Source organism: Medicago truncatula, chromosome 3 (genome assembly GCF_003473485.1).
Source record: "Medicago truncatula cultivar Jemalong A17 chromosome 3, MtrunA17r5.0-ANR, whole genome shotgun sequence".
Taxonomy (NCBI): Eukaryota; Viridiplantae; Streptophyta; class Magnoliopsida; order Fabales; family Fabaceae; genus Medicago; species Medicago truncatula.
The window spans coordinates 45204223-45217503 of record NC_053044.1 but is presented as its reverse complement, the minus strand read 5'-3'; the positions used below and the strand labels follow the sequence as shown (position 1 = coordinate 45217503).

The window sequence follows — 13281 nt, the reverse complement described above, 5'->3', positions numbered from 1 at the left end:
TTGAATAAACACTATTATACAGTATTATTACTATACAATATACATTTGAAAATAGAAACAAAAGTATATTACCTTAAAAGAGAACATATTAATTCAAATTATATAAAAAATTAATGATTATTACCAAATCTAAATAAAATTATTTTAAAAAGTTACACCCTTATCAAATCATATTTTTATTATTTGACATATATCAATTATTTATTCTCTTTTTCATTTAAATAATTATTCCATTACTTATTTTATTTATTTTAATCTCTGCATTCAAATATTTTAATTTAAATTATTTGTTTATTAAAAAAATTAAATTATTTGATTAAAATTTGTATTTTTTGGATTCGAAATTCGAAATGATTGATTTCTAAAATTTAATCTCAAATTTAGAAATTGAAATTGTAAAACTTCCTTTTATATATAAACACTAAATAAAAATTTGTGAGGATGAATGTGGTGAGAGTATTTTGTGAGGATGAATGTGGTGAGAGTATTTGTAAAAAACTTCCATTATATTATTGTGCCACATGTCAATACCATAAGAAGAGAAAAACATTTCTATATAGGGACATGAAATAGGTCCCAAATTTATATTATATAGATTACCGTTCCCACTTTTAAGTTTGTTAAAAAACTTACCCGACGGTTAATTGTCGAAATCACTTGCTATGCGGTAGTCAATGGCCAATTGGGTAAATGTGTAATTTTCTAGTGTTTTATTCTTCTTCTTTTTTCTTCAAAAGTCTCTCAATTTAGTAAAAACATATCTTTTGATGGCACAAGCCTCTAGGAACATAAGATTCTCATAGCTAGGCCAGAAACTCACACAAAAATCCAACTTGTTTTTGAGCAAAAATCCAACTCTTTCTTATTAAAACTAGTTTAAACTAAAGGTGTCATTTAAGTTAGGAAAGGAGAGTTCTTTCCCATCATGGGAAAGTTGATCATGTTCATTAGATTAAATGAGGAACATATTCCTATCATACTCTCTCAACCATTAGATTATTTTTTTATACTATCTTTCACACTCTCTCTTTCATGTCCCCACACACCCATACCACCACCACTAAATCACAAATTCAACAACCACTTTGACCACCATTGCACTACCACACACCACCACTGCACCACCACACACCATCATGGTTGCTGCCGGAAAACTTGTTAGCGTACGATTTTTAAAATAGGAAGACCAAAACATCATTTTCTTTTTAAATAGAAAGACCAAAAATGCATTTAAACCTTACTTTTTTTAACATTTTTTCTTTTCTTTTCTTTTTTATGCTTCCAGGAACCCATTTGTTTTTTTATAAAAAAAAAAAAAAAAAAACAGAAGAAAAATAATATAATTTAAAATTATATAATACAATCATTTTACCTGGAGAGAAACGGATTAATTGGATAAAAAAAAACACGATCACAAACAGATATAGTTTATGCGATGGTGGTTGGAATTCGAACAACAAGATAATTATGCATCCCTCTAAAATAAACTATGAACAAAATAATATTGCACCCCTCTGAAAAAAATATAATATTGCTTCGTTAGGTTAATTTAGATTCTTTATAGGAAAATTTGCAGGTACCCTTGAGTTTTGATTAAAATGATGGTGCCATTTAATTTGGGAAAGGAGAGTACTTTCCGGCAGCAACCATGGTGGTGTGTGGTGGTCAAAGTGGTTGTTGAATTTGTGATTTAGTGGTGGTGGTATGGGTGTGTGGGGACATGAAAGAGAGAGTGTGAAAGATAGTATAAAAAAATAATATAGTGGTTGAGAGAGTATGATAGAAATATGTTCCTCATTTAATCTAATGAACATGATCAATTTTCTCATGGTGGGAAAAAACTCTCCTTTCCCAAATTAAATGACACCTAAATTAAATTAAAAGGTAATAAAGTAAAGTAACTTACCTTTTAAAAAGTCAATTAATTAATTTCCATTTTTCTGGGTAATAATACTTGGCTTCCCCTGTATTCTCCTTCTTCTCATCGCATTCATAATCTCTTTTTGTAATTTGGCATCTTCTTTTCTTTCACAACATGGATAGAATTAGTGCTTAAAAATCTGAAGTATAGATTCCCAGCATATCTAGATTGTATATTTACTCATATTTAGAAAAGAAGGTGGGTGAGTTACAACACAAATACTTCCAAATATATAATCCTCAAAATACATACTCTCCTTACCTATTATATCTTGCACATGAGAATTGCTGTTGACACATGTTATAAGGCTGAGAAACACCAGTAAAAGACGAAAATGTCCCCTCGACAGTTAACTACTGAAATAATGAACCGGCTGCAATTAACTGCCGATTGAAAAAAGAAAAAAAAAAAAATCATCGGCACTTAAGTGCCGAGGATCTCAAAACTACAAATTTGGTAGTTAACTGTGTCACTATGTTTGGTTTTGCATGCGGCATAATGCTCTTATTATATCATTCTATTACTATTTTCCTTCCAACACTACAACAATATTGACTCTTCGAAAAACGAATTGAACAGAAGTTGAGAATAAGAACATAGTGACACAGTAACACCTACAATAATGTACACAATCCCATACGCCATAACTTAGTACTAGTATTACTAGCACCACGCAAGTTCCGAAGTGTGACTTCCCTTATTCAATGAAGGAGTTGTGGCCCTCTCTCTTTGTGTATGATTCAGAGGAACAATCAGCAGCTTTTGTTTTTGACAAACCAATAGTACTAATTGGTAATGAAGGAGTTTGAGAATTGCTTTTGACAAACCATACTTTTATTTATTTATTTTAATTACGGTTCTTTTAATTGTCCAATAGTTGATTTTATAATGCAAAAGAAATCTCATATACAATTCTAGATGAAGGGAACATAGCAAGTAAATAGGCATATGATTATTTGTAGTTTTGAGATCCTCGCCACTTAAGTGCCGAGGTTTTTTTTTTTTTTCTTCCTTTTTTCGTCGGCAGTTAACTGCCGAAGAAACTTCGATAGTTAACTGTCGATGGAGCATTTTCGTCTTTTACTGTGTTTCTCAGCCTTATAACATGTGTCAAAAGCAATTCTCCTTGCACATCTATTGGGATAACAAAATGCAACATTTCTCACTAAAAAAAGCAATATTTGTCTTCTCTTTTTCTTTCACTTGATGCGTTACTTTACGAATAGCCACATTTTTACGGGTAGCATTTCCTCCAAATCAAACCGTGACACACTGACGTTGGCAAGTAAAGAAACACTGAATAATAAATTTCCACTGATATTAAAAAAAATAAAGTCCTTAGTTAGTTATAGTGATTTTGATATAAAACCACATATAATTAGAGACATAGGGAGTATAAAAATAATATTGTTAGTTGGGTTTAGAATTTTGAGATACAAATGAAGATGTGATAGCATGCACATAACACATGTATCATTGCAATTAAATGTCTCCAAAATTGAACACACCACTTTCATCTGAAAATTCGGAACCCTTCCTTCCGCTTAATCTTTTTCCTTTTATAAATAAATAGACATTCATACATTCTCAAAACACATTCTGACTTCTCAGTTAGTTAGTAACCAATCACTGATTAAGGTATGCTCTTCATGCTGTTTGACTACCCCCCACATTATCAATTACTAACATTATCTTTGTTTGGATTGTGCATTAGACTCATATTGTAGGACCAGGACCCACTGGGAATGATAATTGAAATTAACAATGAAACTTGAAACTTGAAACTTTGTTGTTTGGATGGATCTCTTTTGTTTGTTATACGTGTCATTAATTATTCATTGTCAAATGGTTAAAGGTTTCAATTTGTTTCGTTTTTTGTTTGTTTGATAGGAATTGGGTTTGGTAAAGGAGGTTGCCATGTTGGAGAAACTTCCTGAAATGGAATTGAATGAAGAGATCAAAAAGCTGAGGCAAGCATGTTTTAGAGCTAAGTATAGCAAGAGAAGATTAATTACCCTCAATCCTTGAACTTCTACCTCTTTTGCTTGAAATGAATGTAAAAAAAAGCCTCACACAGAGTATAGTGAAGGACTCATTGACATGCTGCTAGTACTTGATTTGAATGTTTTTTTCTTCTTCTTCTTCTTCTTCTGATTAGGATCAAATTGAGTAGTAGATACCTTAGAGCTATATATTCTATTAGGGACTAATTTGACTGAAGCACATGTATTTTGAGGAGTTTGAGTAGGAATCCATTTTGTCACTTTCAGCAACATTCTAAAAGTCTCTTATATACAAGTACTACCCTTTATAACGAGGATGAAGATGGGTACGGGTAACACTTGGGTGACATAGAGTTGAGTGACATTGGTGACATTGGCCAATCACAATGCCACAATGCTTGTGAAAGAGAAAGAAACACAAACATTGTGGCATTGTGATTGGCCAATGTCACCAATGTCACCCAACTCTATGTCACCCAAGTATTTTCCAGATGGGTACCCATTAAAATTAGAATTTCAAGTTCTGTTTTGTTTTATTATTCTTTTATACATTAAATAATTAATAAAAAAATGAGAGATATAATTAATTAGTGATGTGTTTTGTATGTCCAATCACATGTGACATGACATCAACAAAGAAGAAGTTCTATAGACAACATCTTATTGATAGGTTCAATTATGTTTGTTAATAATGATAACGGTTAATTAAGTTTTTAATCTCTACAAAATAAAATTAAACTTTTTAGTTCCTCTGACATTTTCCTTAAGCATTTTAGGGACCAAAAATGTTGATGAAATTTTTTAACATGGACTAAAAATGCTAATGGAAAATTTTTATAGGGACTAAAAATGTTGATGGAAAATTTTATAGAGATTAAAAAGTGTGATTTTATTTTGTAGGGACTAAAAACAAAATTCTGAATATTTATAGGGACCATTTACTTAATTAATCCTAACAATAATTAGTTAGTTCGTTAACAACTGACTAGTTAGTTGGTGACTTGTAGAGCAAGTTTCCACATTTAGCCAATAAATATTTAATTTTGTAATTAGTTGAATATCTCAACTCAATTTTACATCATCTATAAAATAATAGAGCAAGTTACCCTCTCTTATTTCTATCACTAAGTGGAGGCATTAACAAACATCATCTATAAAATAATAGAGAAATGTTACAATATTTTAGGTAATAAAAAAAAAGTTCAGAAAATGGAGATTATCTTGTTTTTGTTTAAAAGAAAAAAATGGAGATAGGATTTACTCCCTACCTTAAAATGAAGCAATAATTGTCTTCTCTCTTTCTGTTGGTGCGTTCCTTTATTTATGTTTTTAACAAAACATTCCTTTGTGAATATATATATATATATATATATATATATATATATATATATATATTTTAATAAGTTCCTTTGTGAATTGTGATGCGGAGATAGTCTTACATAGACACAAATATTTAGGCACACACACATTAATCAAAAAAATTTTAAAGATAAATAAAATAGTCACATCAATTAATATCATTTTATTCCTTTTTTTCTAATTTTTCTTAATTTTATGGATGTGTACCTAACATGTAATATTTAGTGTTGTGTCTAACCAAGAGTTTCTATTGTGATGCGTTACTTTGCGAATAGCCACTATTACAAGTAGCATTTCCTCCAAATCAAACGGTGACACCGGCCAGAAAAGAAACACACAAAATAACAAATTTCCACTAATATTAAAAAACAAGTGCCCGACTTTCTCCAAACATTCTAAATTAAGTAATTATTTCTTCCGTTTCGAAATATATGTTACAATTTTACAATATGTAATATTTACATAACATACTTTGATCATATTTTTTAACTAATATATAAATACAAATGTTAGCATTTACGATGTTGTTTGATATGTCTCGATGAATATTTTAAAAATATCAAATTTTTATAATTTTTTACTACTTCCATCCTTAATTATAAGACCCTTTTGAGCATTTTTTGTCCTTTTTATAAGACTCATTTGTTATTTCCAACTACGTTAATTATTTCTTTACATACATGTCTCTATTTATTATACTCCCTCCGTCCCAAATTGTATGACGTTTTGGCCATTTCACACATATTAAGAAATGTAATTAATATTGTGTGGGAAAGAGATATTATGAGTTGTTTTACAAAATTGTCCTCAATAAATGATATGGGAAAGATAAATAAAGGAATTGAAAGAAGAGAGAGTAATAAATAGTTAAGGATATAATAAGAAAAGTAACATTAATTTTTCATTGGTATTGTAAAACGACATATAATTTGGGACAAATATTTTTTCTAAAGTGACATACAATTTGGGACGGAGGGAGTACATTTTTTTTTCAATCAACATTAAATAACATGTTGAAAACATAAACCAACTTTCTCTCTCAAAGGATAAAATTGTAAAAACAATAGTAATTACAAACATATTTAATATAAATATCCACTATCTTAATTCCCGTTATTTTTCAAAAGGATCATATAATTAAGGACGGAGGTAGTATTACATATAATTAAAGATATTAATGATTAAAATTGTGTACTGACATGTGTGCAATGATTGACTACGACATGTAATTTAGAAGGGATGGAGTATTTTTTTTAATAATGTCAAACTTTTTAATTTACAATGCATTGATTATACTAAGTTTTATCACAACTTACCATTTAAAGTCTTTAGCAAGTTCTCCGGAACAGTGGTTACTATTTAAGGTCTTTTTTTTACCGAGAAAAATGTTATGAAGACAGAAATAGAAATTTCATTTTAGAAAGAGTGTAATCAACCTTAAAAAAAGGTTTTTTATACCCAAAAAAAAAACATTTTAAAAGTTTAATATTGTGTTTTTCATATAAAATAGAAATTTCTTTGTTTTTCTTTATTAACATTAACAATGTTCTTAGAGCACTTTCCCTAAAAAACATATTCTTAGAGCATTTGTAAGCTTATCCCTTAATTTCATTATGATGGCATGCACATGGCGCATGTATACCTACGTATACTTGAGGGCGAATGAATGAAAAATTAAGGATAACACTCCCTCCCTCCCTCCCTCGTAGTGGAAGCTACTAATGAATGAGTAAGTAATTGTGCGTAAATTGAAAAAATTCATACGATTAAGATGCAAATGATGCAGACCCCTTCTATAATTGCAATTGAATGAACCCAAACTTACATTTATAAGGGGTTTGGCAAACGAGGTTGCCATGTTGGAGAAGAACAAAAGGATGTTAGAGAAACTTCCTGAAATGGAATTGAACGAAGAAATCAAGAAGCTGAGGAATGCATGTATTAAAGCTAAATACAAGAAGAGAAGATCAATTACCCTCAACCCTTGAACTTCAACCTCTTTTGCTTCTAATAAAATGAAGGGTTATTATACCTTTATCCCTGTAATATATGTTATTTTTTATTTTTTTTGTCAGATTTCGTCATTGTAATTTTTTTTTGTTTTAGAATACCTCATAGACCATCTGCATTTTCGCTGATGTGGCACGCTGACTGTATAATTTATTTTATTTTTAATTTTTTTATTGGATACACGTGGCATTTGTGATTTTTTTAAATAAAAAAAAAATTCTTAATTTTTTTTAAACGAAAAAACATCTTTAAAAAAAGAAAAAAATGCCGAATTTTTTTTAAAATTCTGGTCAAATGAAAAAAAATCTGGAAAAATTAATAAAAATTAAATAAAAAAATCTGGTACTATTTAATTTTAAATTTTTAATATTTATATCCAAAATTTTTAATTTTTTCTGTATTTTTTAATTTTATTAATTTTTTTTTTGTTTTTTTAAATTTTTATTAAAAAAAAACACAAATGCCACATGTACCTAATAAAAAATAAAATTAATTATACAGTCAGCGTGCCATGTCATTAAAAAAAGATGACGCAACATGTTACATCAGCGAAAATGCACAATAAACTGGCGTAGGGGGTATTCTAAAACAAAAAAAAATTACAAGGACGAAATCTGACATAAAAATTTTACAGGGGAGAAAATCAAAAGTGACCTATATTACAAGGGGTAAAGGCCTATTAACCCAAAGAGTATAGTGAAGGACTCGTTGACGTACTAGTACTTGATTTTAATGTTCTATTTTTTGGTTTTTTATTTTGGGTTAAATATGTTTTTGGTCCCTATAAATATACTGACTTTTCGTTTTAGTCCCTCTAAAATTTTCCTTCAATTTTTAGTCCCTATAAAATTTTCAATTACTACTTTTGGTCCCTGATCCTTATTTTTAAGTTAATTTTTTTTTAATTTTTAAATGAAATTCTCCATATGTATGTAGAATATTGTAAAAAAAAAAATCCCAAAAAAAAAAGATTTTTTTAACAAAACATAAATTAAATATGAATTTTTAACCGTTAAAAATATAAAAATTCATGTTTTGTTAAAAAGTTCTATGAATTCTACATATGATTTTACTTCAAAAGAGGGACAAAAAGTGAAGATGAAAAATTTTATAGGAACAAAAAGTTGAAGGAAAATTTTAAAGGGACTAAAACGAAAAGTTGATATATTTATAAGGACTAAAAATATATTTGAGTAGCAGCTACTTAGAACTATATTTTTTTTTTGAACAAATCAAAATGGAATATATTGTTCAAAAGAAAGGTGGTTCACCCCATACAAGGTGTGCTAAAATGGTGAAATACCCAAAGTCTAATACAAACACGAGGCACCTAACAACGATGCCAATTCATATTATATTGACTAGGAAACTAATTTGACTGAAGCACATGTATTTTGAGGAGTTTATGAGTAGTAATTATTTTCCCATTTTCAGCAAATTTATGAAGTCTCTTTTTATACAAGTTACTACCCTTTATAAGGAAGAAGAAGATGGGAACCCAATCGAACTAAAATTTTAGGTTCTATATATTTTGTTTTATTCCTTTTTTACATAAATTAAACAATAAAATTTGGGAGATATAACTAATATAGTTAATTAAGTAATTAGTGTTTTGGCGAGTCGGCATAAATGAAGTCTAGTCGATCATAACACTGCATCAAATTTGCCTTTTCAAACTGAAAGAAAAAGTTTGTATTTTTTGTTGTTAACACTCTTGTTCTCATGAGAAAAGGTTATCGTAATTTAAAATTTATCCTGAAGGTAAGTAAATTATGAACAAAATTTGTTTTATATGAAAAATTCTTCTGAACAATCTGTTCGTAGTGGAAAAAATTTGCACATATTTAACAAATTATCCCCTATTTGATTAAAAAATTATCACTAACCAATTAAACTCAATTATTTGGTTAAAAAGTTTGTTTTTAACATAGATTAAAAGTATCCCCTATTTGAAAGGTCCATTTGCACATATTTAAACCAAATTGTACATTCGCACATGCGCCAAAGTTAAGTTCAATTACAAAATGCAATGTTAGTCTCAACTCCCTAAAATAAGTAATCTCGTTTCACTATGTGCATCATTTATTTTGATAATATTTTTCTACTACTATATAAAAATAAATAATAGCATATAAAATATTGGATTTATTTCGATAAATATATTCAAAATATTAAATTTTTATACTTTTTACTAGTACATAATTAAAGATTAAAATTAAAAAATGTGCGTTAACATGTATGAAAGAGTTAATAAAGTCACTAATTTTTGTTGATAATAATGAAGTCACTTATTTTAAAACCGATGAAGTAAAAAGAATGCATATTTGCCTAAAAATATCAATACTTGTCTTTTCTTATTCTCTTGCTGCGTTACTTTTTTTTTTTTTTTTTTTTTTTAAAAACTTTTGAATGCGTTACTCTGAGAATAGTCATCTTTGTAGGGAGCATTTTCTCCAAATCAAACCATTGAAAAAACCAAGTCACATATAAATTGACAAAACTTGACTAGTCTTTATGAAGAAAGATATCCTTTCTTTTGTAAGTTAATTTTGTAAAGATGGGATAGAATTAAGGGTTAATGATGCTTTACCCCCCTGTAATATAGGTCATTTTTTGTTTTCCCTCCTGTAAAATATTTTTTTTGATTTACCCTCCTGTAAAATATATATTTTTTGGAATACCCCCCTAATAGGTCATAAAAAAACGACTTTACAGGGGGAAAACAAAAAATGACCTATATTACAGGGGGGTAAAGCACCATTAACCCTAGAATTAATATAACAAATCTATGATTGTATCAAATCCTAGCTATCAATTTGGTTCATCTACTATTTATACGGACGCACCAAATTCCATATTAACAAGCGTCATGAGTTTATTTGGAAAAACAACGTCACATAAATAAGACCTGACTAGAGTTAGACAACCTTCAGTTTACAAGTCGCACCTATCATTTTATAAATCGGTTTGTAAGGTTGAGTTAAATCCAGTATAAAAATTTAAGGACATCAATAGATACATAGAATAAGGACTTCCACACATTAAAAAAAGAGAAATAAGAATTGTTTTTCATTTTGTTATTTGGGTTCTGATTTTTATGATATGATGTTTTCCTAGATAAAATTAAAAACAATGTGATGGCGTGCACATGAGTGAGAAAAACTAAGGATAACACCCCATCGTAGTGGACGCGAATGAGTAATGAGTAATTAGACGTTAATGCAAATGTAAATTAAAATGCATACACTGCATATGATTATGATAATGGTGCAGCTTGGTTCTATAATTGCAATTAAATGATTCCAAAACTTATTAACACACCACTTTCCTCTGAGAATTCGTAACCCCTCCTTCCACTTAAATCCTTTTCCTTTTTTTTTTTTGTTGACAAAATCTTTTTCCTTGTAACACACACATTTATAAGTAGACACATTCTGACATTCATACGTTTGTGCCTCAAACACACTCTGATTTCTCAGTTAGTAACCAACCAGTTATCAAGTACCCTCTCTCTCTCTCTCACACACACACACACAGCTATGGACTTCTTCACCCAACCTGAAATCACTCAAAGCTTCAACTGGTTTTGCAATGTTCAACCTCAACAAAACGACACAGACAAGTAAGCATTGTTACTAATTTCATTTCAACCATGATTCAATGTTCATTCTTTTTGTCTTTTCATTTCACAACGTTTGTTTGTACCTTAATCTACATCTAACTAACTTGTTCTGTTTTTTTCTCATTCGATTTTTATCTATTACTATAACTATGATTTGATGATGATTCTGTACTAATTAGCATAACATGATAATTTTGAAATACTGTAATAGAATAGAATAGTCTTACGAGAATGATGTGTGGAACATTCTTGTTACGACTTTCGAGGTCTATATGGAGTTTGTTTTCTTGTTTTCTATAATAACCGTTTTCCCCATTTTGTAATGTTTTGTTTTTCTGTTTTCTTGTCTTGTTTTTAATGTTAACAGAATCATGGGTATTGCGCCATTTGATGATTTCTTTGAGTTTGATTGGGCAACTCAATTTTCATACCAAAGTAATCATTTTTACATGAATGACTTCGATGATCTTGAAAATTTCAACTTTGATTTCAACCTCCCACACCTTGATCAGAATAATTTTGAGGTTGATAAAAAACCCCTCAATGTTGTCTTGCCTGAGTTGGGGCATTACAATCACAAAGGTGAGACTGTTGGTTACGTTGAAGCTTCTGTGAAAACTGAAAGTGGGTTTGTGAGTTTTGTGAAGAAAGAGAATGAATGGGAGAATCAGGAATTGTCGTCATTAGTTCCATTGGCATTGCAAAGTAGCAGTACTAGCATCATTAGGAAGAGGTCATCTTCATTGCAATTTGATGATATAAAGAAACATTTTGATGTTCCTATAACAATGGCTGCTAAGAAACTGAATGTTGGTGTGACCTTTTTGAAGAAAAGATGCAGGGAGCTCAACATCACTAGGTGGCCTCACAGAAAATTGAGGAGTTTGATGTTACTCATCGACAACCTTAAGGTATATTCTATGTTGTTTGACTACTCTGCCCCACATTTTCAAGTACATGAAAAATAACATTACTCATTTTTATTTGTACCTTAGACTAAGTTTTTGGTCCATAACCCGCCGGGAATGATAATTAGAAACATAATATATAGTTGTCTATTATGTGTCATTAGCTATGAAACACGTAAAACTCTTGAATTAGATGTGTCGCGATGTCCTATATTTAGTATGATACTCTCACAACGTGGTTAAATATCTCATACAAATCTTTAAAAAAAAATTCTTTGTTTCAACACTTCTTAAATTGGTGTCTGACGCGTCACACAATCGAAGACAAGTGTTTCAAAATATTTTATTTTTTTTCTTTACTTCGACACATTTTATATTCTCCTTATAAACATCTCAAATACATCTACAATTGTTAAAATTTAAAAAAAGTATCGACGCAACGATGAATTCATTACATTAAATTTGACTGCAATATTTTTAGCTTCTTCGAAAGTAGATGGATAAATATATATCAAATTGTATTGCATGTTATTTTAATTTTTTTTAATGAGTCCAATGACTCAATTTAAATACACATCAATATATTTTGATTCTCAATTATGATTTTATTTTTATAATTAATAGATTAATATACGCGTAGCAGGTGCTGTCTGTGTCTTATGATTTTTACATGCTTCATAGTTCATTAGTTATTTGTTGTCAAATGGTCAAAGATTTCATATTGTTTTGTTGTGTGATGCAGGACAAGGGTTTGACTAAGGAAGTTGCAATGTTGGAGAAGCAAAAAAAGATGTTGGAGAAACTTCCGGGAATGCATTTGAATGATGAAATCAAGAAGCTGAGGCAAGCATGCTTTAAAGCTAATTACAAGAACAGAAAACTAATTGCCCTCTGTCCTTGAATTTCACCGTCTTTGCTAATAAAGAAATGTCTCACACATTGAAATTCTAGTACTTGGTCTTATTGTTTTTTTGGTATAATTTGGAACCAATTGAGTAATAGATACTTTTAGAACTGCATTCTATACTATAGATTAGGAAACTAAGCTGACTGAAGAACATGTAGTTTGATGAGTTTATGACTTCCAATTCAATTTGTCATCAGGATGACATTTTCATCAAAATTCTAAAGCCTCTCTTTTATACATGTACAGCCCTATATAGCAAATATATTTTTTGGAACCTACTAGGAAATTCTTCTCTTAAATTTTTGGAAGTTAATTGACATATATGGTTTGTTCTTAAGTAACACGTCTGCATCTTAAAGAGGCAATTAGCAAGCAAGTACGCGGAAACTAATCAATCTTATCTTCCTCGAAAGTGATTTGCTAATGCTATTCATAAACAACCGAAACAATATAGGATTTGGTAATGCTATTAATAAATAAACAATAGTATAAAAATGTTGAATCTAGTCTAGTTATAATAATAAAAATGACATCTTATGCTTGAAGTGTAT

General features: G+C 29.5%; 1 protein-coding gene across 1 annotated transcript; it reads left to right on the top strand.

The window, feature by feature from the left end:
• Nucleotides 1–10638: 10638 nt before the first annotated feature.
• On the top strand, nt 10639–12903 carry LOC11444215 (protein RKD4). Its single transcript, XM_024778058.2, has 3 exons — nt 10639–10915; nt 11283–11826; nt 12566–12903. Exons 1-3 carry the CDS (start codon nt 10833–10835, stop codon nt 12722–12724), a joined length of 786 nt encoding a protein of 261 aa, XP_024633826.2. The 5' UTR covers nt 10639–10832; the 3' UTR covers nt 12725–12903.
• The last annotated feature ends 378 nt before the right edge of the window (nt 12904–13281 follow it).